Below are 26593 nucleotides of genomic sequence, written 5' to 3'. Positions count from 1 at the left end.
TTGTTGTGATCCACAGAGAACCTCGCTCTGGCAGCAAGTGGTCACCACTAGTGGGTTGTGCGTGGATTGGAACTGTTTTGCAGGGGAGGTTTTATGTGGCTAATCCAGTGTATCTAATGAATAGGTTTGAGCCATTGCCTACTTCTGAAACAAGGCATTGCTTGAACAGTGATCTCTCCTCTGTCAAGGTCACAGAACCCACATGTGGAAAAGAAGTGGCTGTTAGTTGTGGGCAGTTCCAGAAGTAGTTTGTGGTGGCCCCTCTTTAAAAAAGTTGAGTCACAGAACCAAATTTGCACCAAAGTTGCTATGGTTTCCTTTCAACTGTTGCTTTGGGAAATATTTGGTCTGTGAATAGAAGCAAAAAGAATTTCTAACTCAGATGTTGAAGACAACCATTCAGGTGATGGAGAATTGAAGCTACTATTTGAAATTAAGGTTGATACAGTCTCTTAACTTTACATCCATGTGACATTTTCCTGCAGTATTTCCTAAAGAACTGTTGGTGTTTCTGCACTTGAATCCAGTGTATCCTGCTAAATATTTTAAGTGTCCTGAGTTGTGTGCACAGAGCATCTCACATCATCAGGTAATGCATTGGCATTTTTCACGTTAGTGGAAAGTCCAAAAAATTAATTTATTAATGCAAGGAATTTTGCCTGAAATGGGAAGAGACTGTTTCTTTTCCTACATGTACATTTGAACAAATTTCCAAATAGTTTTCTTGACTTATGAGATTGAAATTGTAACCATTGTAGCTCTCTCATCGTAGAGCTACTTCGAGTTAATCTAAAATGTCATTCTACTTCAAAAAGTATTCTTTCATTCAGAATATTTTCTCAGCATACATTTTTCGATATGAATAATCACTATGCAACCGTCATGACATCCATGTTCGCTGACATTTGGGTAAGCTTCTGATAAACAGGGCGTCTTTGAATGTTTACCCTGGTTTAAAGTGGTCACTAATCTATAATTAATACTGACACAGACACAGTACTTCCCACATGTTTAGTAGCATTTGAGAGGTTACAGTTTCTTCTGCATTTTGAATGATTTGTGTATAAAATGTGAGCATATCATTACAGATGGGGCATACGTCTCGGTATCATCGCCGAAAGGAAAAAAAATGTAGTGGGATATCATCACATGATCTTGGTGGCCGTGGGATTGGGTCATCCCTTCCAATCCACTGATATGGAGTTTCTTCCTGTAATGACTCCCAAATGCACGTTTTCCAGTGAGATGGTGCTCCATGTAGTTGAAACATAACATTGGATCTCCAGTAACTGGAGCTGACATGATGCATGTCTTACCGATTTGGATGGTGATCATGTAAAGGTCGTTCAGGTGTTTTTGACAAGTCCGTACAGATGTTGAAAATCACCTACAGCTTTTCTTCTTTTTAACTGTCCCTGTACTTTAAAAAAAATATTGAGTCTATTTCTCATAAGTTGTTCTGAACCTTCAGTGCACTATGGTTTGAGACTTCACCTCAGACAACCACACAACACATTTTGCTTTTACCTGAACTGATGCACCATTTTATATTTTAATTGATAGTGGGACTCCAAGTGCCAAGTTCAGGAACTGAAACATACCATCATGGCAACTTAATGAGTTTGTCAACACACTAAAAACCACTATATCATAGACATGTGGCATTAATGTATAGTAGAATCAGGATAAGCATTCTGGAACACCCTGTATTACGTGATCAATGGATAAACTTTCTGGTGCTGAATATGATTTCCAATTACTGTGGTTGTAAATATGATGCTATGAGACAAAACGATTTCTTCATGTAGAAAATGATCCTTTCTTTTAGTTTTTCTAGTGTTTGAGATATAGATACACTGGTCAAAACAATTAGGGGCTCGGTTGAGATATCTAGGTTCTGAAGTGTTGTCATCCGCAGAATGAACTAAATTGTTCGACATCTTTCTGTAGTTTATATGGAGTGGAGATAGCAACCTTACGGTCACTGAGATAGTGGTAATAATGGGAAGTTGCTACAGAGGGGTTGGTGTTGACTTGTGTTTACTCTACCAAATAAATTACACAAGCAGTTGGGTTCAGGTAGTGTAGTGAGCAGGTAGTGCAATGCAACAACAACGTGACTTAACCTGAAGCTATGGTATGGAGAGCCGTAGGACGGTTGGAAGCGGGACAGGCACAGAGAGAGATGGCTGCAGCTGTTGGAATATCCCAAAGTGTAATTTCCAGGACCTGGACATGATTTCAGACAATTGGAACCGTTAGTAGAAGGCAAGGTTAAGGCCGTCCACGGGTAACATCACCAAGAGATGATCATTATCTCCGGCTAACAGCCCGTCAAGACAGGAGTTTGAATGCAACTCAGCAGCAACACACCCTCCAGGCAGCAACAAGATGTGCAATATCAACACAAAAAGTCCAAAATCACCTTTGAGAATGTGGCTTCTACACATGGAGCCTATGGTGTGTGTCCCATTAAAACCACGACACCGTTTAGCCCACAGAAACTGTGCGGCGGAACATCAGTATTGGAGTTGTAACGAATGGTGCCGGGTGTTGTTCACAGATGAGTCAAGATTTTGTGTTCAGCAGGACAATTGTCATTCCCTCATCAGGAGAGAATATGGAACTTGGAACAATCTTGCTTATTTGCAGGAAACATCACCATATCATGGTGGTGGACGAATGGTGCCACTATTGGTGGATATACAGACCTCTGTGCCATTCAGAATGGCGCTTTGACTGCTCAGAGGTACAGAGATGAGTTCCTTTGACCTTTTGTTGTGCCCTTTGCTGGTGCCATAGGAGATGGGTTCCTTCTTGTGGACGAAGATTCTCGTCCCAACAGAGCTGCACTGGAGGACAACATGCTTGAAGCTGAGGAAATTGAACAAATGGAGTGGCCAGCTTATTCACCAAACTTATACCCGATCTAGCATGTTTGGGATGCACTTGGCAGAGCATTGCTACCAGACCAGCACCTCCCACAACGGTCACAGAGATGGATGTTGCGCTCACGGAAGAATGGCCAAATATCCCTCAAGAGCTGATTGATAACTTCATACTGTCTATGCCACGCTGGTGTGCAGCTGTACTTGTAATGGATCTGGGACGCGTGTTATTTTCTACCGGATTTGTCGATACCCCCCCCCCCCCCCCCCCCCAAGAACCATGGACCTTGCCGTTGGTGGGGAGGCTTGCGTGCCTCAGCGATATAGATAGCCGTACCGTAGGTGCAACCACAACGGAGGGGTATCTGTTGAGAGGCCAGACAAACGTGTGGTTCCTGAAGAGGGGCAGCAGCCTTTTCAGTAGTTGCAAGGGCAACAGTCTGGATGATTGACTGATCTGGCCTTGTAACAATAACCAAAACGGCCTTGCTGTGCTGGTACTGCGAACAGCTGAAAGCAAGGGGAAACTACAGCCGTAATTTTTCCCAAGGGCATGCAGCTTTAGTGTATGATTAAATGATGATGGCGTCCTCTTGGGTACAATATTCCGGAGGTAAAATAGTCCCCCATTCGGATCTCCGGGCGGGGACTACTCAAGAGGATGTCGTTATCAGGAGAAAGAAAACTGGCGTTCTACAGATCGGAGTGTGGAATGTCAGATCCCTTAATCGGGCAGGTAGGTTAGAAAATTTAAAAAGGGAAATGGATAGGTTAAAGTTAGATATAGTGGGAATTAGTGAAGTTCGGTGGCAGGAGGAACAAGACTTCTGGTCAGGTGACTACAGGGTTATAAACACAAAATCAAATAGGGGTAAAGCAGGAGTAGGTTTAATAATGAATAGGAAAATAGGTATGTGGGTAAGCTACTACAAACAGCATAGTGAACGCATTATTGTGGCCAAGATAGATACGAAGCCCACACCTACTACAGTAGTACAAGTTTATATGCCAACTAGCTCTGCAGATGATGAAGAAATTGAAGAAATGTATGATGAAATAAAAGAAATTATTCAGATAGTGAAGGGAGACGAAAATTTAATAGTCATGGGTGACTGGAATTCGAGTGTAGGAAAAGGGAGAGAAGGAAACGTAGTAGGTGAATATGGATTGGGGCTAAGAAATGAAAGAGGAAGCCGCCTGGTAGAATTTTGCACAGAGCACAACATAATCATAGCTAACACTTAGTTTAAGAATCATGAAAGAAGGTTGTATACATGGAAGAACCCTGGAGATACTAAAAGGTATCAGATAGATTATATAATGGTAAGACAGAGATTTAGGAACCAGGTTTTAAATTGTAAGACATTTCCAGGGGCAGATGTGGACTCTGACCACAATCTATTGGTTATGACCTGTAGATTAAAACTGAAGAAACTGCAAAAAGGTGGGAATTTAAGGAGATGGGACCTGGATAAACTGAAAGAACCAGAGGTTGTACAGAATTTCAGGGAGAGTATAAGGGAACAATTGACAGGAATGGGGGAAAGAAATACAGTAGAAGAAGAATGGGTAGCTCTGAGGGATGAAGTAGTGAAGGCAGCAGAGGATCAAGTAGGTAAAAAGACGATGGCTAGTAGAAATCCTTGGGTAACAGAAGAAATATTGAATTTAATTGATGAAAGGAGAAAATATAAAAATGCAGTAAATGAAGCAGGCAAAAAGGAATACAAACGTCTCAAAAATGAGATCGACAGGAAGTGCAAAATGGCCAAGCAGGGATAGCTAGAGGACAAATGTAAGGATGTAGAGGCTTATCTCACTAGGGGTAAGATAGATACTGCCTACAGGAAAATAAAAGATACCTTTGGAGAAAAGAGAGCCACTTGTATGAATATCAAGAGCTCAGATGGAAACCCAGTTCCAAGCAAAGAAGGGAAAGCAGAAAGGTGGAGGGAGTAGATAGAGGGTCTATACAAGGGCGATGTACTTGAGGACAATATTATGGAAATGGAAGAGGATGTAGATGAAGATGAAATGGGAGATACGATACTGCGTGAAGAGTTTGACAGAGCACTGAAAGACCTAAGTCGAAACAAGGCCCCCAGAGTAGACAACATTCCATTGGAACTACTGACAGCCTTGGGAGAGCCAGTCCTGACAAAACTCTACCATCTGGTGAGCAAGATGTATGAAACAGGCGAAATACCCTCAGACTTCAAGAGGAATATATTAATCCCAATCCCAAATAAAGCAGGTGTTGAAAGATGTGAAAATTACCGAACTGTCAGTTTAATAAGTCACAGCTGCAAAATACTAACACGAATTCTTTACAGACGAATGGAAAAGCTAGTAGAAGCCAACCTCGGGGAAGATCAGTTTGGGTCCTTAGAAACACTGGAACACGTGAGGCAATACTGACCTTACGACTTATCTTAGAAGAAACATTAAGGAAAGGCAAACCTACGTTTCTAGCATTTGTAGACTTAGAGAAAGCTTTTGACGATGTTGACTGGAATACTCTCTTTCAAATTCTGAAGGTGGCAGGGGTAAAATACAGGGAGCGAAAGGCTATTTACAATTTGTACAGAAACCAGATGGCAGTTATAAGAGTCGAGGGACATGAAAGGGAAGCAGTGGTTGGGAAGGGAGTAAGACAGGGTTGTAGCCTCTTCCCAATGTTGTTCAATCTGTATATTGAGCAAGCAGTAAAGGAAACAAAAGAAAAATTCTGAGTAGGTATTAAAATCCATGGAGAAGAAATAAAAACTTTGAGGTTCGCCGATGACATTGTAATTCTGTCAGAGACGGCAAAGGACTTGGAAGAGCAGTTGAATGAAATGGACAGTGTCTTGAAAGGAGGATATAAGATGAACATCAACAAAAGCAAAACGAGGATAATGGAATGTAGTCGAATTAAGTTGGGTGATGCTGAGGGAATTAGATTAGGAAATGAGACACTTAAAGTAGTAAAGGAGTTTTGCTATTTGGGGAGCAAAATAACTGATGATGGTCGAAGTAGAGAGGATATAATATGTAGACTGTCAATGGCAAGGAAAGCGTTTCTGGAGAAGAGAAATTTGTTAACATCGGGTATAGATTTAAGTGTCAGGAAGTCATTTCTGTAAGTATTTGTATGGAGTGTAGCCATGTATGGAAGTGAAACATGGACGATAAATAGTTTGGACAAGAAGAGAATAGAAGCTTTCGAAATGTGGTGCTACAGAAGAATGCTGAAGATTAGATGGGTAGATCACATGACCAATGAGGAAGTATTGAATAGGATTGGGGAGAAGAGAAGTTTGTGGCACAACTTGTTCAGAAGAAGGGATCGGTTGGTAGGAAATGTTCTGAGGCATCAAGGGATCACCAATTTAGTATTGGAGGGCAGCATGGAGGGTAAAATTTGTAGAGGGAGACCAAGAGATGAATACACTAAGCAGATTCAGAAGGATGTAGGTTGCAGTAGGTACTGGGAGATGAAGAAGCTTGCACAGGATAGAGTAGCATGGAGAGCTGCATCAAACCAGTCTCAGGACTGAAGACCACAACAACAACAACAACATTGTCGACACCAAATCTAATGAGGGAGGTTGTAAATGTTTTCTTATATTTTTGTCAGAATATTTTTTTGTGAGTTGTAATTTGCCTTATTTTATGCTAATAATTTGCTTATATGTTCGAGAGTGATAGCATAGTGATTAATATTAGTAGATGTGACGAATAATCTCGAAGAGACTGGTTACAGGTGGAAGCTTGTGTGTTGTGTGAAATGTCTTTGATGCTGGAGTCGTCTTTGACCGTAGTCAGTCGGCAGTGAACACTAGGTGTGTGACAGTGGAACAATGTACAGGTCCCCGTTATAGTAATTTGCAAGTGACCAGCGAAAATGAGTTATTCTACTACTTTTTTATATAAATATTAAGAAGGAAGCACATTCGGAAAAATGGTATTTCAAGCACCAAAAATGAGGCAAACACATAGAACCAGGACATTTCCGCAGCTGACGAAACAGCAGTATGGAATCATACTTTCACTAGACAACTGAAGCCAACACAAAAAAGTCAAATATCATCTTATAAACATCCATGGAAAAGTGAGTACTGTCACGAAATATGCTAAATTCAAGTATTTAAAAATAATGAGCAGATTTCATACTGGCCATCTGAGGTGATAACACACCATATTAAAGAACAACGAGTGATTCTTTCACTATTATGGTAGCCCATGGTGCCTCGCTCTATGTAAATGCCATGTAAACCTCACGTAAAGGGTTGAGACAGCAAAACATCATACTATATCACACACAGATTACAATTGTAACCGATATCTGAATTAAATACATTACCATATGTCTTATTCTGTATGATATCTCACCTGATCCCCTAATTGTTTTGAGCAGTGTACAATAATTATGGGCACACAAAGTTGTTTCCATACTTTAGAATTTTTTGCTTCCATATCTCATGCAACAGCTACAATATGAACCCCAGCTCAATCAAGTTCTGTGATGGTTTCTGCATTAAGTTGCTCGCCATTATGACAGGAAAATACACTGGCTGCTTCCAATTTGAAAATATTGTGTAGACTGCCAGCTTGGACCAAACAAAGTGGTGCAGTGGTTAAGACATTTCACTCATAATCTTGTTCTCTGTCTCTAATGACTGTGTTGTGAGTGGGACATTAAACCCTGAACTCTCTGTTATGACCACACAGTGAGTATCAGATTGTTAGATGAACCATAACTCAAGTGACCTTCAATGTGGATTTCATCAAAGCTTAGGAAACACTTTTGCTACTACTGGACATTTGAAATATTTCATCAGTTTGTGAAATGTTCAGAGCAGGAAAAGTATAATCTTTCTCCCACAGTAAACACATACTTTTCAGACAAATCTTTCAAAGTTAGAGCATACTTCTTTTGCGTCTTGAGAAGAGAGGGAATTTTATCTTGTGTGAAACAAGATTGCTTTCATTACCTCACTTTCAAATTATTATTCCTCCCTCTCTCCTTTGCATCATATTCCACATTTGAAACCTTTTAATTTTAGATTGAGTTTTCAATCATTTATGCTGGATAGAACATAATTTTATGTTTAAATAAATGTGCTTATTCTTGTTTGTGCATTCAGAATTCATTGCTCTGAAAATGTTTTACAGCACAGAGATAGCTTTATTGGAGCAAGAACTGTCATCAGTCCGACAGGAGCGTGCACGAACTGCAGATCAAGTTCAGGAACTCTTAAGCACAGTTTCGACTCTGCAACAGCAAGTAGAACAGTTACAAGAGAAAGCACGTGATACAGCTCTGCAACATGCAGAAGTGCTTCGTAACCAGAAGCTGCATACGGACACACTTGTGCTTTGTTATAAGGTATCAGTATTTCTCTCTCTCTCTCTCTCTCTCTCTCTCTCTCTCTCTCTCTCTCATGTGTGTGCCCACACACACACACACACTTCGAGCAAATATTGTATGAATTAATCAACAAAATTGTAATAATGGAGAGCAAAGACTAACACTCACCTTGAATGAAAGCCAAGGTGCAGACACACTTGTCAAACGATTGTAATTTGTAGATACTTTGCGTACCAATAATGGAAATTCCTGGATGGAAAAATATATAAAATAGAGAAATGCAACCACTTGCCTACAGAGCACTGGTGAATGGCACACACAAACACACAATAGAAAACATTTAACACTGGCTTTTGTGCTCTTGCTCTTATTTTAGTAAAAGTACACATATTCACACATGCAACCATACAAACACCCAAACATGCACACACGTGTAGATGTCTGTGTGGTTGCGAATGTGAATGTGTGTACTCTTAGCAGAAAAAGAGCAGGAACTCAAAAGCTAGTGTTAAGTGTTTTATATCGTATGTTTCTGTGTGCCACACACCAGTCCTCTATAGGTAACTGGCTGCCTTTCCCTTATTTTTGTGATGGATGCTTTGCTTTTGTAAGAGTTGACTAGTGGTGCGGATGGTTTTAATAGTAGTCACAGTGGCATAGGTGGGATGTTTATTTTCATATGTTTGCTGGAAGCTCCAAAATATGCTTGTGTCAAGAGACGTGAAACCGTATGTAGACTCAGACCTTGGAGCTTGTGGAGTGCTTATAATTCACTTTAGGAATAAAGACAGAAATGTTAAATTCCCGATGGGCATACAAAAAAGAAAGAAAACTCACTAGATTTTGGAGGCTTTTTGAGCTAGAATACACACACATTCCTGTGCACGCACAAACCCACTCACACACACACACACACACACACACACACACACAAATGCCTCCGCCCCTACATGGTGCCATCTGGATGCACAGTGCCAGTGGATGAACTAGGTTAGGGCAGGGTTGGCAGAAGGTGAGAGAGGTGGGAGACAGGTAGAGGGGTTGGGGGAGGGTGGATAGCAGCTTGAGAGGAGACATCCGGTCTACTGGCCAGGAATCTGGGTGGGACAGATAGCAGGTGCTCTGTCTAGGCATGAAATGCACGCTCTTCAGAGCCTGTGGGGAGTGGCGCACACTGAAGGTGACCTCCAGACATGAATTAGGAGGAGTGGCAGGACAGAGGAAGGGGAAACTGTTGCTTGGAGGGTTTGGTAACAGTGGCTTACCAGAAATTGAGGACAGGACCACTAAGGAAGTGAAGGATGTGTTTCTAGGATAACTCCTATCTGCATAGTTCAGAAAAGCTGGTGATGGAAGAAAGGACCCAGATGACCCAGGGTGACTGAACACCACTTTAAGAGCAGTGGGAAGGATCTTGAGTCAGATATTGGGTTAGGAAGGAGGAGTACAAGTTCATAGTTGATTCTTGGGTGTGGTGGAAGGATTGGTGGTTTGTGAGAATACAGCACAGGGATTCTATTGTATTGCATTCAAATAAAATGTACATCTTGAACTTCTTTCCAATTCCCAAAGACCCCTCTCCATGTGAATTGAATGTGATTCATATAATATCAACAGCAGCAGCTATTTGACATCCATTGTTGGATAAAAGCCTTGTATGGACTTCCACAGCGCTTTGGTTTTCAGCAATATGCATCTGTAGTACCCCTGTTTTGGGGGGGGGGGGGGGGGGGTTGTTGCCGCCCCCCCTCTGTGTTACTTCCTTATGTATTGATGTATTGGGATCCAGTAACAAATCTATCTGCCATCAATTTTTTAGGCTATATGTGCTACCCTTGGCAATTCCATTTCCGTTATAGTAATAATTAATAATTATGTATACCCCTCTGCTGTGCTCTGATTCATTTCTATTTTCCTGTCTCTCCAAGCAATTGCCAACATACTGTATGTATCTCCATTTCTCACTGAAAAACTGTTTTTTACTGTTTTTTGCGTCAAAAGTCCATGTTTCGCTGTAAAACCAGAAAACCTGTCATGATTGTAATATTGTAAGATGTTTTTGATGCATAGTTTTGAAAGTCTTATTTAGTTTGCTAAAGTCTCTCCAGACCATTTTTACTCTTCTGTTTACTCTTTTTTTTTCCTGGCCATCTAGTCATTGTTTTCAGTTGTTGTAACTGAAAAATCTCGTCAGTTGGTTCTATGACTTAATTGTCAGTTTGTAGTTTTCTTTTGGGCCATAGAAGTTAGGACATACCCTCTCCTATCACACACACACACACACACCAATGGTTGCAGCGCTCAAGAGTGTGTGCAGCAGGGGTACACCCACAGAAGTGAAAGGGTTAAGGTTTTAACTGCTACAGGTATGTAACATTTAAAGAACAAGGAAAGTGCCTAAATATCAAAATCTCTATAATTCTAAAGAAGAATAAATTAACAGTTCATCAGAAGTGGAACAATAGTTCATTTCTGAAAAACGTAGTTTGTGCTCTGGCAACCTCCACTGGCACTGAGTGTCACAAGTTCAGGCTGCCACCATATACTCAGTTATCCACACAGCCTCCCTCACCTTGTGCTAATATTTCTGGAGTCCTGCAATAAATACACTTGGTCTTTATCCTGACAAGACAAAACAAATACTGTGAGTGTAAAAAGATCCAGGCAATCAATTACATAGACACAATAAATGCAGTGGGTGAAAGAAGATGCAGGCAGTTAATAGAGACTTTTAAACTTCTTCATAAATTAGACCTAAAGAGAATTCACTAAGGATCAAACTTTTCTTAGCAATTTTCAACATGTTCTTACTAGTCTGTGAAACAAATGACTTGTCACTTCTTATTCATTGTAGTTATTTAATGTCCGTTGTTTGTCATTCAGTCATAATATCTGTTATTCTGCACATATTTGTCACTGTTATAACTTTACTAATGAATAAACCTGCCATTAGTTGGATGGATTGTTCTGGATCACTCATCATATGCTAGTGTATGATAGCATGTTATACTGTTTGTTATGTTGCCATTGAGGCATGTGGACCACCCATATTGCAGCCTACAACAGCCGGCCTGGGTGGCCGAGCGGTTCTAGGCGCTACAGCTTGGAACCGTACGACCTCTACGGTCGCAGATTCGAATCCTGCCTCGGGCATGGATGTGTGAGATATCCTTAGGTTAGTTAGGTTTAAGTAGTTCTACGTTCTAGGGGACTGATGACCTCAGAAGTTAAGTCGCATAGTGCTCGGAGCCATTTGAACCACAGCCTACAACAGAATGATTTTCCAGTTCATTGTATCATACATTGAACCATTGTACTGACCATCTCTGATATCGCAGTGTCACATCATTTCTAACTGTAAATGATTATTAATATTTTTTCGCTCCAATTTTGCTGAATGAAGTGTGTGGTAACATCAAGTATGATTCTTAAATTGGTGTGTATAGCCAATTGAACGCTTAATTACAGAAGGAGCACATATTCTTTGCCTGTAATATGTACACCTTGTAAATAGTGTGACAATGACTCGGTGCCCCCCCCCCCTCCCCCCCCCCCCCCCCCCCACACACACACACACAGACAATGTAGCAGCACATCATGGGTTAATTACATTTCAGATATTTATTATACACTCTAAATAGATATCTGTTAGCAACTGTATTACGTGAGAGGCCTGACTCACTCTGAACTGATTATTTTGGTGATTCGGCTGTGATGGTATTTATTACAAACAGATATAAATAGCTTTGTTTAATTGGTTGGATGGTTACTGTGTTTTAATTTCTTTTTGTATTTCATGTAAGAAATATATATATTTTAACACCTGAATTGCTAAGTCTCTAAGTTTGTCAGCGCTGTAATTCACCTAGAAAGTGAGTTCAAAATCAGAAGCAGTACTGTGAACATTTATTGCATGAATTTTCCATCTTTCTCATTGTACAGGGATTTGGACCAGGATAGGTGATATTAGAAGTGTATCATTCAGATGATTTTTATGTTCCTGAAGATCACCTATTGACTCACTCGAGAATAGGGGAAATGATGACACTAAAACTGACATACCTTACCATACCAAGATGAAATGTTTATGAACTGAACTGTTTCACTTGGAGTGTCAGAGCACCCATTTGTGTTATGAAGACACCACAAAAAATAGTAAAAATTGGTTTGTGGTTATTGTTAGGCCCCAACTGACGTTATGTAATGAGCCAGAGGGAATATGATGTTTGTTTTTCAGCACTGGGATTTTCGATGAGATTGCAGTACATGCCAAAAGGAATAAATTAAAGAATCCTTCCTCTCCAGTTATAAAGATACAGAGAAGACTCAAATTGAGGTGTGGATCGGTTTGATGGTTCCATATTCCATTTTCAAGTCTGGAGATGAAATATTGGAATCACTTTTTGCAAATGATTGTACTGGACATTCCATTTCTTGTGGAACCATGTCTCTAAAATGATGTAAAGTTTTACTACAGCTCTCAAATGTGATGGTGTATCTACTTGCTAACAAAGGAAAAGAGATGACCCATAGCAGCTGTGTCTACATTTTCAACATTTTTATTTCTAACTGTCAGAAGATATACTCCATCGGAGCTCATACGTATGTTGATGAGAGTCTAATCCTGTTAAGCAGCAGATGCCAATTCAGAATATATATGCCCAAGAAACCTCTTAAATATGCATAAAGGTTATATCTCATAGATGCACACTTATCATATTTATATGATACTTATATATCTAAAACAAAGATGATGTGACTTACCAAACGAAAGTGCTGGCAGGTTAATAGACAAACATATACACAAAATTCTATCAAAAATCTAGCAGGTCTATCAACCTGCCAGCACTTTCGTTTGGTAAGTCACATCATCTTTGTTTTAGATATATTTTTCCCACGTGGAATGTTTCCCTCTATTATATTTATATGATACTTACATTTATATGGTGAAATATAGCAATGGAGCAACACTATCAGAAGAAGGAGAAAAGTTCCAAAAGCCAACCCAGCCTGCGATTCATCTTTCCAGATCTGTGTAAGGATGTAGAGGCTTATCTCACTAGGGGTAAGATAGATACTGCCTACAGGAAAATTAAAGAGACCTTTGGAGAAAGGAGAACCACTTGCATGAATATCAAGAGCTTTGATGGAGACCCAGTTCTAAGCAAAGAAGGGAAAGCAGAAAGGTGGAAGGAGTATATACAGGGTCTATACAAGGGCGATGTACTTGAGGACAATATTATGGAAATGGAAGAGGATGTAGATGAAGATGAAATGGGAGATATGATACTGCGTGAAGAGTTTGACATATCACTGAAAGACCTGAGTCGAACCAAGGCCCCCGGAGTAGACAATATTCCATTGGAACTACTGACGGCCTTGGGAGAGACAGTCTATTCCATTGGAACTACTGACGGCCTTGGGAGAGACAGTCCTGACAAAACTATACCATCTGGTGAGCAAGATGTATGAGACAGGCGAAATACCCTCAGACTTCAAGAAGAATATAATAATTCCAATCCCAAGGAATGCAGGTGTTGACAGATGTGAAAATTACCGAACTATCAGTTTAATAAGTCACAGCTGCAAAATACTAATGCCAATTCTTTACAGGCAAATGGAAAAACTGATAGAAGCCAACCTCGGGGAAGATCAGTTTGGATTCCGTAGAAATGTTGGAACACGTGAGGTAATACTGACCCTACGACTTATCTTAGAAGAAACATTAAGGAAAGGCAAACCTACGTTTCTAGCATTTATGGATTTAGAGAAAGCTTTTGACAATGTTGATTGGAATACTCTCTTTCAAATTCTGAAGGTGGTAGGGGTAAAATACAGGGAGCGAAAGGCTATTTACAATTTGTACAGAAACCAGATGGCAGTTGTAAGAGTCAAGGGGCATGAAAGGGAAGCAGTGGTTGGGAAGGGAGTGAGACAGGGTTGTAGCCTCTCCCCGATGTTATTCAATCTGTGTATTGAGCAAACAATAAAGGAAACAAAAGAAAAGTTCGGAGTAGGTATTAAAATCCATGGAGAAGAAATGAAAACTTTGAGGTTCGCCGATGACATTGTAATTCTGTCAGAGACAGCGCAGGACTTGGAAGAGCAGTTGAACGGAATGGACAGTGTCTTGAAAGGAGGATATAAGATGAACATCAACAAAAGCAAAACGAGGATAATGGAATGTAGTCGAATTAAGTTGGGTGATGCTGAGGGAATTAGATTAGGAAATGACACACTTGAAGTAGTAAAGGAGTTTTGTTATTTGGGGAGCAAAATAACTGATGATGGTCGAAGTAGAGAGGATATAAAATGTAGACTGGCAATGGCAAGGAAAGTGTTTCTGAAGAAGAAAAATTTGTATACATCGAGTATAGATTTAAATGTCAGGAAGTCATTTCTGAAAGTATTTGTATGGAGTGTAGGCATGTATGGAAGTGAAACGTGGACAATAAATAGTTTAGACAAGAAGAGAATAGAAGCTTTCGAAATGTGGTGCTACAGAAGAATGCTGAAGATTAGATGGGTAGATCATATAACTAATGAGGTGAGTTGGTATTGAATAGAATTGGGGAGAAGAGGAGCTTGTGGCACAACTTGACTAGAAGAAGGGATCGGTTGGTAGGACATGTTCTGAGAGATCGAGGGATCACCAATTTAGTATTGGAGGGCAGTGTGGAGGGTAAATATCGTAGAGGGAGAACAAGAGATGAATACACTAAGCAGATTCAGAAGGATGTAGGCGACAGCAGGTACTGGGAGATAAAGAGGCTTGTACTGGATAGAGTAGCATGGAGAGCTGCATCAAACCAGTCTCAGGACTGAAGACCACAACAGCATACGGAACAAACAGAAATAGCACAGCAGACAATTGGTTTTCCTCCTTTGAATTGTATAAGGAGCTGCTAAAAAAACAAGTTGATGTATTGTGGAACTCCAACAAAAGAGAAGTTCCAAAAGAATTTCTTCTCGACCCAAAGAAAGAAGTGGGCTCCAGTATTTAATATTTCAGTAACGATCTTACACTATTTGTATTTTGTTCCAAAAATGTCTTAAGGCAGTTATAATGCTTTCTTTAATGCACCATTATGCATATACCGATGAAAAAAGCAACAAACCGAAAATTATTAATTTCCGTAATGCCAAGAAATCTGGCGTAGAGGCTCTGAACATGAAGTACAGCAACTACTCAGCTAACTGGTGAATGAGGAGGTGACCACTGGCAATATTTTACTTTTTAATATCTGTGAGCAGAGCTGTGCAAATGTGTATGTTAGATATTTACATAAAGATACAATGTCAAGATTCTGAACTGTTCATGAAGAGCATAGGTATGAGCTTAATCAGAAGACATACACAGAGAAGGCTTCAGATTCCAAACTTAACAGATGAACTTAGGAAAACTATTTAAAATATTTTGGGCGAAATGCAGCGAGATGGTAACCCCATAAAAAGGGGAAAAAGTGACAAGCTAGAAAAGAGGAAAAACCTTCGTTACTGTCCCTACACACTGAACAGAATGACAGCGTACAAGTGCGTGAAATGTAATTAACCCAGTTGCTCACAGTGTTCCATGTCCGCAGTTCGTGGTCTAGTGGCTAGCGTTGCTGCCTCTGAATCATGTGGTCCCGGGTTCGATTACCAGCCAGGTTGGGGATTTTCTCTGCCCGGGGACTAGATGTTTGTATTGTCCTCATCATGTCATCATCATTCGTGACAGTGGCTAGATTGGACTATGTAAAAACTGGTACTTTGTGTGGGCGCTGATGATTGCGGAGTTGAGCGCCTCACAAACCAAACATCATCAAGACAGTGTTCCATGAAAATATGTGCAGAAAGTTTGTAATTTTTTATTTACTTCCATAAGTGTGTGAAATGTGATAATCTCATTTGTTTACAGTGCTTCATGAAAATATGTGAAATGTGTGTAGAAAGTTTGTAATATTTTCTTCACTATATATAGAAACATTCCACACGGGAAAAATATATTTAAAAACAAAGATGATGTGACTTACCATACGAAAGCGCTGGCAGGTCGATAGAAACACAAATACATACACACAAAATTCAAGCTTTCGCAACAAACTGTTGCCTCATCAGGAAAGAGGGAAGGAGAGGGAAAGACGAAAGGAAGTGGGTTTTAAGGGAGAGGGTAAGGAGTCATTCCAATCCCGGGAGCGGAAAGACTTACCTTAGGGGGAAAAAAGGACGGGTATACACTCGCAGACACACACACACATATTCATCCGCACATACACAGACACAAGCAGACATTTGTAAAGGCAAAGAGTTTAGGCAGAGATGTCAGTCGAGGCGGAAGTACATAGGCAAAGATGTTGTTGAATGACAGGTGAGTTGTGAGCGGCGGCAACTTGAAATTAGCGGAGGTTGAGGCCTGGTGGGTAACGAAAGGAGAGGATATACTGAAGGACAAGTTCCCATCTCCGGAGTTCTGACAGGTTGGTGTTAGTGGGAAGTATTTAGATAACCCGGACTGTGTAACACTGTGCCAAGATGTGCTGGCTGTGCACCAAGGCATGTTTAGCCACAGGGTGGTCCTCATTACCAACAAACACTGTCTGCCTGCGTCCATTCATGCAAATGGACAGTTTGTTGCTGGTCATTCCCACATAGAAAGCTTCACAGTGTAGGCAGGTTAGTTGGTAAATCACGTGGGTGCTTTCACACGTGGCTCTGCCTTTGATCGTGTACACCTTCTGGGTTACAGGACTGGAGTAGGTGGTGGTGGGAGGGTGCTTGGGACAGGTTTTACACCGGGGGCGGTTACAAGGGTAGGAGCCAGGGGGTAGGGAAGGTGGTTTGGGGTTTTCATAGGGATGAACTAAGAGGTTACGAAGGTTAGGTGGACGGCAGAAAGACACTCTTGGTGGAGTGGGGAGGATTTCATGAAGGATGGATCTCATTTCAGGGCAGGATTTGAGGAAGTCGTATCCCTGCTGGGGAGCCACATTCAGAGTCTGATCCAGTCCCGGAAAGTATCCTGTCATAAGTGGGGCACTTTTGGGGTTCTTCTGTGGGAGGTTCTGGGTTTGAGGGGATGAAGAAGTGGCTCTGGTTATTTGCTTCTGTACCAGGTCGGGAGGGTAGTCGCAGGATGTGAAAGCTGTTTTCAGGTTGGTGTAATGGTTCAGGGATTCCGGACTGGAGGAGATTCGTTTGCCACGAAGACCTAGGCTGTAGGGAAGGGACCGTTTGATGTGGAATGGGTGGCAGCTGTCATAATGGAGGTACTGTTGTTTGTTGATGGGTTTGATGTGAACGGACGTGTGAAGCTGGCCATTAGACAGGTGGAGGTCAACGTCAAGGAAAGTGGCATGGGATTTGGAGTAGGACCAGGTGAATCTGATGGACGCGTAGGTGGGGGAATTTAAAAAGAAAGGGCAGGTCACTTCCCACTCTCTTTCTCCATAGTGAACTGTGTATTAATTGCAGTTTGCCAAATCCTTTCACTCAAGGAAATTATCAAACTGAGACAGAATTGCTGGCCAGAGCTTACCTTCAGGAGCTGAAATTCTGTATGGCTGATAGGCATGTAGAAAAGACCATCACATGAAACTTCCTGGCAGGATAAATCTGTGTGCCATATGGGGACCCAAACACAGGACCTTTGCATTTCATGGGTAGTTGCTCTACCAACTATGCTATCCAAGCATGACTCATGATGTATTCATACAGCTTTACCTTCACCAGGACTTCATTTCCTACCTTCAAAACTTAGGTCCTGGGTTTGAGTTCCAGTCTGGGAGACAATTTTAATCTGCCAGGTCTGTATCAGCAGATGCTCTGCTGCAGAGTGAAAAATTAACTCTGGAAACATTGTCCTAGTTTTCAGAACTAATAGTTTCTTCGTCATAGAGGACAGAGAGAGATAGGTTGGCCAAAGTTCCCTAGACTGAGAGTGACATACCTGTTGTCCCTTTCATCCTGGATTCTGAGTGACCTGCCATTTCTTTTTAAATTCCCCCACCTATCTGTCCTTTTCCCGGAAGAAGAAACCATTGAATCTGAAAGCTAGGATACTGTTGAGGATTTCTATGTGTATCTATTGGCAGCAATTAAAGTTACCATCTTGAAGGTTAAGTAACGCCCAGCAATTCTATCTCATAGTCCAATATGTTTACAGTTTGCTTACAAAGAAATCATTGGTTCTTGCCTTAGTTATGGATGAAATTGATTGGTTTGGTTTACCATACATTTCCTCAGGCCTCATTTTATGATAGATGACAGTAATTAGTTCACTTGTGTACTGACGTTTGATCGGAAAATCCATGCGTAGATGGTTGAAATCTCATTTTCTCTGAATCGAACTAGTTGCTCAAGCGTGCTCCATTCCCAAGAGTGTCACCATCTCTCTCAGATTCTAAAGAACTATCAGTTACATTTGCTGCAGACTGAAGAGATTAGTGTGTTTTACTTTGCTGAAATGCACTTTTCAGGACAGTTGTTTTGAGATTCTGTGTAAGTCATCACAATTATCAGTACCAAAAAACAATCTCACTTTTTTCCTCACTTCTGTGTTTCTGTGATATCTTTCATGGTGTGTTATTTTCTTATCAAAATTGAAATATTTTTCACCTGTTAGAACAGTTCTCTGTTGTCAGTAATGAATAACAGATATACAGGGTTATTACAAATGATTGAAGCGATTTCACAGCTCCACAATAACTTTATTATTTGAGATATTTTCACAATGCTTTGCACACACATACAAAAACTCAAAAAGTTTTTTTAGGCATTCACAAATGTTCAATATGTGCCCCTTTAGTGATTCGGCAGACATCAAACCGATAATCAAGTTCCTCCCACACTCGGCGCAGCATGTCCCCATCAATGAGTTCGAAAGCATTGTTGATGCGACCCTGCAGTTCTGGCACGTTTCTTGGTAGAGGAGGTTTAAACACTGAATCTTTCACGTAACTCCACAGAAAGAAATCGCATGAGGTTAAGTCGGGAGAGCGTGGAGGCCATGACATGAATTGCTGATCATGATCTCCACCACGACCGATCCATCGGTTTTCCAATCTCCTGCTTAAGAAATGCCGAACATCATGATGGAAGTGCAGTGAAGCACCATCCAGTTGAAACATGCAGTCGGCGCTGTTGGTCTCCAGTTGTGGCATGAGCCAATTTTCCAGCATGTCCAGATACACGTGTCCTGCAACGTTTTTTTCGCAGAAGAAAAAGGGGCCGTAAACTTTAAACTGTGAGATTGCACAAAACACGTTAACTTTTGGTGAATTGCGAATTTGCTGCACGAATGCATGAGGATTCTCTACCGCCCAGATTGGCACATTGTGTCTGTTCACTTCACCATTAAGAAAAAAATGTTGCTTCATCACTGAAAACAAGTTTCGCACTGAACGCATCCTCTTCCATGAGCTGTTGCAACCGCACCGAAAATTCAAAGCGTTTGACTTTGTCATCGGTTGTCAGGGTTTGTAGCAATTGTAAACGGTAAGGCTTCTGCTTTAGCCTTTTCCGTAAGATTTTCCAAACCGTCGGCTGTGGTACGTGTAGCTCCCTGCTTGCTTTATTCGTCGACTTCCGCAGGCTACACGTGAAACTTGTCCGCACACGTTCAACCGTTTCTTCGCTCACTGCAGGCCGACCCGTTGATTTCCCCTTACAGAGGCATCCAAAAGCTTTAAACTGCGCATGCCATCGCCGAATGGAGTTAGCAGTGTGTTGAACTTCGTCCTGAACTGTCGTTGCACTGTTATGACTGACTGATGTGAGTGCATTTCAAGCACGACATACGCTTTCTCGGCTCCTGTCGCCATTTTGTCTCACTGCGCTCTCGAGCACTCTGGCGGCAGAAACCTGAAGTGCGGCTTCAGCCGAACAAAACTTTATGAGTTTTTCTACGTATCTGTAGTGTGTCGTGACCATATGTCAATGAATGGAGCTACAGTGAATTTATGAAATCGCTTCAATCATTTGTAATAGCCCTGTACAGTGTGGTCAGAAACAGTCTGAAAAGCTTTTAAGGGCATTGCAGGGTAGGTTGTGCCAAGAAATAATTATTAAGAAAAAAGTTTCATACATTGTGCCATTTCCAAGTTAACTAGCATTGAAGTTAACCAATCGGTCCACTGCGCATGCATATTCAAGCAGCCCACCAGATATAATTTGTGTCCATTGTCCTTACAGCATAGATGATAGCACGCAAAGCCACACAGCCTTTGGCTCAGGTTCGATCCTGACTACCATCCCATGTCCAATTTTTGCATCGCTCTCTCTTTCAGTTCTAGAAAATCAAAGAAAGGACATGGTTGGCAACACCATCTCTGGCAGCTTGAATTTGCATGTGCAATGGCCTAATTGGCTCACTGCAGTGCCAGTTAACTTGAAAATAATGCAACATATTGAATTGATTTTTTTAAAATTTCTTCTTAGCACAGTCTTTACAGCAACACCCATACAGGTTTTTCATAATGTTTCTGACCATCCTGTATGAATATAAGGAAAATACATTAAAATGAAAGCACCACAGAACACACACGAATACACTGCCTGAGTTACCTGAACTTAGAACGATAACTGGAAAATAAGATTACAAATTTGGCTGCGCATGTTAACACAGCCACAGAATCACATCCATCACACTCATGGAACGATGAGGTGGTGCACGTAAACAGAATGTAGTACTGCAGGAAAGGTACAATAACATGCTTATAAACATTGACAGCTTTAGAGAGAAATGTGTGTTCTCTGTTAATGCATGCAGCTTTTAACTAAAGTAATAAATTCCTTTTTATTGCAGAAACAGATTAAAGAACTGGAAGAGCGGCTAGCAGATGAAACTACTGCTATTAAACAACAATTAGAGAGGACTGAGGAGAAACTTAGGGTTACACATAAACCTGTAATTGAAGTACCAGAAAAACAATTGAAGAATGAAGCCAGCTCTTTCACAACTGTTACAAGCCAAAATATGGAAATTGCATTACTTGAAAGAGAGGAGTGCGAGGTAATTTTCAGTATCTCTTCATATTCAAAAATTAGCTGATAATTCAGAGTAACATTAGATATTGAACTAATGAAAGTTAAATAGGAAGCAGGTATAACAATAGTAACAGGAATCTGCTTTTCATGGGTTTATCATTCTGAAAATGGTTCTTTAAATATCATAATGTCTACAGCCTCATTTTCAGAATTGAACTAGTGTTTGTGTGTGTGGGGGTGGGGGGCGTGTGCGCGCATGCATGCACACGCGTGCACTTGTGTGTGCACTCCATACATTCTTAAGATCTTCACTTATTTCCAGTTAAATGCATTAAAGGATATTATGTAGCAAAACAAAATTCACATCTCGGCAAAAGGCTGTGTTAAAGAAAATAATTAATACATTGTGTATTGATGCTTGACATAGGTAAAATCAGTGACTTAGTGGCAGTTAATAGAGTAGAGAACAAATAAACATAAGTGTGTGCATAATTTCTGTAACACACAACATTGTACTATATGTAATGCACAACATTGTAATATCAGTCACATTCATATCAGGGATGCGAGCATTGTAATGTTGTGGACAGCATCTAGGATTGGCTCTCGAATAGACTGTATTGCTCCAGTCTTGCCTTGCCTGAGATGGCGTGGGGCCACCCCATGCTGGCACAGTTTCCATGCAAAAACGACAAAAATTAGTATTGACCAACCCAGCTCGGCCAGCAGGTGGTTCTTGTTGGATGGTGTATATAGCTGTAACTGACTGTACCGGCATGTGTGACTTACAGCAGCATCTGGAGAGTGCCTGCTCTTGCTGAATTTTCGAAGCTGACAATAGGATTTGTTTGCTTGCGTACACTGCGTGTTATGGTTTCTTCATCTCTCTTCACTGCTCCTTGCAAAAAATATTAGTTACATATAAGATATGGATCCCAGTTCACGTGTAATTCTCTATCGTGAGTGTGATAGAGGCATGTTGTTTGATATAAACATCTGCCTCACAATAAATTTCCAAAGATTACATTATTAACAGACATGGACAGTCTGTGACTGTAGCTTTGAGGGTAAGTCTATTTTTTATTATTAATATGCCATCTTCAGTCACAATTTTCCTGTTCATGCCCAATGTGTTTCAGAGCAACAATTCCATTTTTCGAGGATTGCACTCATGTTTATGGGTATTACACTTACTTAAGTTTCTCAACCTCATTTGTGCACAAAAGTATATTTTCTGCATCGTTGAAAATATCTACAGTTGCACTTACACTTCAAACGATTTAATGTGGTTGTTCATAGCTAGCTGTGCCTTAATTTGACTTAATGACTCCCAATATTTTCCAAATCTTTACAAATTTTGAACATGGTTTTTGAATGTATGCAATATAGTTTCACATTTGAACAAGCAACTAGTGTTCTTTTGGTGTGACTAATCTGTTTTGAAGTGTTTGAATCCAAATGTTATATCCAACCTAGTCAGTCACATTATTTGCCGATTACTGTTATAGAGTGTCTAATGTCTTCCAAGCTTGTGTTCCCAGTATCTGCAATCAATTGTTTAGTTCACTTTCATCTAAATGCTCTTGGGTAAGTCCTGTCACAAGTCAATTTTTTTTTTTTTTTTTTTAAAAAGATTTCAGTCCAGTTTGGAACAACTATGAACAGTCCACGTAACTTATCATGTATAAATCTTAGTCTTGCTATGTTGTTGTAATGTTGTGAGAGATCCACAATAACACTGAATGTCTCATAACTATAGAACACAACAATGTACTGTCTCGTAGGTGAGCATACCATATGAGCAAGTAAATGTAAGTGAGGCTGTGGGCTCAGTGCGCTGGGGCTATATTGGGCTTTTGTACACACGGCACAGTATTGTCTGAAATGGTGCAGGTGCAGGCAGGCGCAACACCAACTCTCTGCGAGAGGCCATAAGGGAGCACTGCTGGTGATGGTGCTGTATCCATGTCCACATCTGGTTAGACACTTGGCAATAGAGGCAGCAGAGAAGAAGGTGGTGATGGCGACAGGGACTGCGGAGATGGTGGTGTCCCAGCACCGTCTACTTTGCCCAGCAGCGGCACCCAGAGCAAAGATGGTGCCAGAGCTGGAAGAGGCGTGGACCACACCACAGGGACCGGCACAGATGGTGGAGGCAACCTTGGGGGTGAAGAGCTCTCTGGTGCTCGGGCAGTTGTCTGTGGATGGAGTTGGTCATAGTGTTGTGACATGAGGGCATCAGAGGTGTGTGTGACACAAAGGCAATGGCCTGTGCAACTACGGACAACCTCTAGTATCTACTTAGAGTGCCAGCCAAACCCATAGGTCCAGACGGCAGATGTAATTGCTGCGGTGCAGGTCCAGTGCACGACCAAGTGTTGGCCATCCCACATGAAGCAGCGTACCGAGCTGGCAGCCAAAAGCAGTTCTGCTGGGCTATGGTCGCCAACTGGAGTGGACCTATATGAACTCGGTAACCTATCAAGGGCTTCCTCAGGAGAAGAGAGATTTTTTTTTATCTGGATTTTTAATATATGGACCAGCCAACTGCCTCTCTGTTGGACTGGGAGTGAACGGGAGAGACCATAACATGCCGGATGCCGCTCTTTGTACAAATATAACAATGTTATGAGAAGGAAAGTTGCTACTCACCATATAGCGGAGATGCTGAGTTGCAGATAGGCACAACAATAAGACTGTCACAATTATAGCTTTTGGCCATTAAGACCTTAGTCAACAATAGACAGACATACGCCCCACACACAGCAACTTTCCTTCTCATAATATTGTTATGTTCCATCCTGGATTTTCCATTGTTTGACTCTTTGAACAAAAATCTTCAAAATTGTGAGACACAAACTGTGGGTTGTTGTCTGTCGTAAGTGTGTACAGCAATGCTTGTAAGGGGAAAAAAAATCTTTGAGAGGGCTGTGACTGCATCTTTCATGGACAGGCGACAATTCACATAAGAAAATTTTGAGAAAGTCTCAACTACTAAAAGCCAAAAAGAGTTAAGGAACGGGCCTGCAAAATCAGCATGAATACATTCCCAGGGGTGCTGTTGTGGCAAGCCACAAAGAAAGAGAGGTCTGTAGTGCCACTTGGTGGGTGGCACACTGTGGACAGGCTATTACAATGTACATGATGTCATTGTCAATGCTCAGCCAAAATATGTGTCGGTGGCCCAGCAATTTTGTATGAGGAACACCCCTACGGTCCAGTTGGAGAAGGTGCATAACGTCCCGCCGCGATGCTTACAGGATCACAACTCTTGGCACCTACTCTGCAGTAGCCAACTGTAACACCATCAAGAAGTGAGAGGCTGTGGCAGAGAGCTTAATAATTATGCAAAGGATCCAATGTGTGGCCTGGTGGTTTATGTGGCCAACTGTGGTGAACAAATTGAAGAACCTGACGTAAGAGAGGATCGACCGCAACAGTTAACAAAATCTGAGAACTGGTAATGGGAAAACCATCCACACTGATGTGAGCTTCGATGTCTAAATGGAAACATTGCAATCTTCGTGATCAGATGCTGGATCGGACCAGTCAGCAATCAAGAAAATAGTCCGAATTAGCATGTTGTACCGTGGATCAGAAATAAATGACAGAGTTACAGAATGACGAAAACAGAGTGTAGCATTGCAGGTGATGGGCTGTTTTTAAAAAAGAAACTAAAGGTTTATTATCAATAATCAAATGAAACTTAAAACCATACAGGAAAACATGAAATTTTTCGATCACGTACACAATAGCGATGGGTTCTTTTTCTATTTGCGAGTAGCATTGTTGCGCCTGATTCAGAGCTTTGGAGGCTTGCACAGTACGTTTTTCGGAACACTCTGCATATTGGGTGTGCACGAGAATGGCCCCAAGGCCATACTTGGAGGTGTTTTTATCCAAAACAAGATGTTGGCGTGGTTGGAAAGTAACAAAGTGAGGTGCCAGATGTAATTTGTACCTTAGTAGCGTAAAAGCAGTCTACAGGTGGGCAGCCAATGAAAAGGAATATCTTTATGTAAGCTAGCATGAAGTGCCTGGTCCAATGTGGCTGCACCAGAAAGAAATTTATGGTAGTACGCGATCGTTCCGAGAAAGACTTGTGACACTCTGGCATTGGTAGGATGTAGCAAAGCTGTAATGGCATCAACATGCTGGCATAAAGGCTTGATGCCATCTTGTGGGACTTCAAAATGGAGATAAGACAACAGACGGCTGAAAAAATTGTGACTTGTCCAAGTTACATTTCAAACTGGCGGCTGTAGCACAATGAATAAGGCACGAAGGTGCCACAAATGTTCATCTGTTGAGAAATGTGAGAGCACAATATCATCCAGGTATTAATGCACCCTGGTACAGAGGCTGTGAGTTGCTCAAAATATTTTTGGAAAATGTCAGGGGTGCTAGCCATGCCAAATAGCAGCCACTGGCTTTGATGTAACCCGAAGAGGGTGTTTACTATGAGGAAACATTTGGAATCATCATCTAGAGGCAGTTGTAAGTATGCTTCTAACAAGCCTGTTTTGAAAACTATTGGCCTCGGAAAGCTGTACTAAGAGTTCATCCAGACAGGGTTTGGGATAAGTATCAATAATAGACTGTGAATTTACAAAAACTTTAAAATCACCACAAAGCCGTAGGTTTCTATTAGGATTTTTGACTGGTGCCAACAGCTTAGGCCATTCACAAGAGGAGACAGGAGTTACAACACCCAAAGACGTAAGCTGATCTAGTTCCAATTTGACTTGCTTCGTAAAGCTGCTAGGACTGGGTGGGTGTGAAGAAAATGGGGGCGCACTGTCAGTTACATTGTGATGTGAGCTTTGAAATCAGTAGCACACCCTAAACCTTCCAGAATCAGGGAGAAATATTCTGAACATAGTACATCCAGTTGTTGGTATGGAACTTAATCCGTTACCATATGCACTACATCAGAAATAAGAACCCAGAAATTTTGAAGACGTTGAACTCAAATAAGTTTTCAGTGTTGGTATCATTCACTGTTAGAAAGGTCAAAAGCCTAACAGCTGCTTTGTATACTTCAAAAGTAGAAAAACTGCCCCATTATGGATATTTGCTGTTTGTTGTAACTAACTGACCAACAAGAGACAGGGGATGGTGCCGGTGATCCAAGATCCACAGAGGTTTGAGAATTTAACAAAGTCATTGCTGCACCTATGTCCACTTGGATTTTTAACATCTTGTCCCTCAGGCGTACTTCAATGTAGAGTTTGTTTGGGATTACCCCATCACTTGGGGACACAGTTCACATCCACGTTCATGTCTGGTGGAGGAGGTTGAGAGTTGCACACAGACAAAATCTCTCTCTCTCTCTCTCTCTCTCTCTCTCTCTCTCTCTCTCTCTCTCTCTCTCTCCCTCTCCCCC

At 41.2% G+C, this 26593-nt stretch overlaps 1 protein-coding gene across 1 annotated transcript in view; it reads left to right on the top strand.

The window, feature by feature from the left end:
- Window positions 1–26593, top strand: part of LOC126457258 (GRIP and coiled-coil domain-containing protein 2) — a 188905-nt gene that overhangs the window by 96394 nt on the left and 65918 nt on the right. Inside the window, exons 11-12 of the mRNA XM_050093423.1 lie at window positions 8046–8259; window positions 21026–21232. Coding sequence (XP_049949380.1) covers window positions 8046–8259; window positions 21026–21232 — 421 coding nt within the window. The remainder of the gene's footprint in view (window positions 1–8045; window positions 8260–21025; window positions 21233–26593) is intronic.

The sequence above is a fragment of the Schistocerca serialis genome, chromosome 2 (assembly GCF_023864345.2).
Source record: "Schistocerca serialis cubense isolate TAMUIC-IGC-003099 chromosome 2, iqSchSeri2.2, whole genome shotgun sequence".
In the NCBI taxonomy this organism is placed as follows: Eukaryota; Metazoa; Arthropoda; class Insecta; order Orthoptera; family Acrididae; genus Schistocerca; species Schistocerca serialis.
The sequence above is the reverse complement of the archived record's forward strand: the minus strand, read 5'-3'. Positions and strand labels throughout refer to the sequence as shown.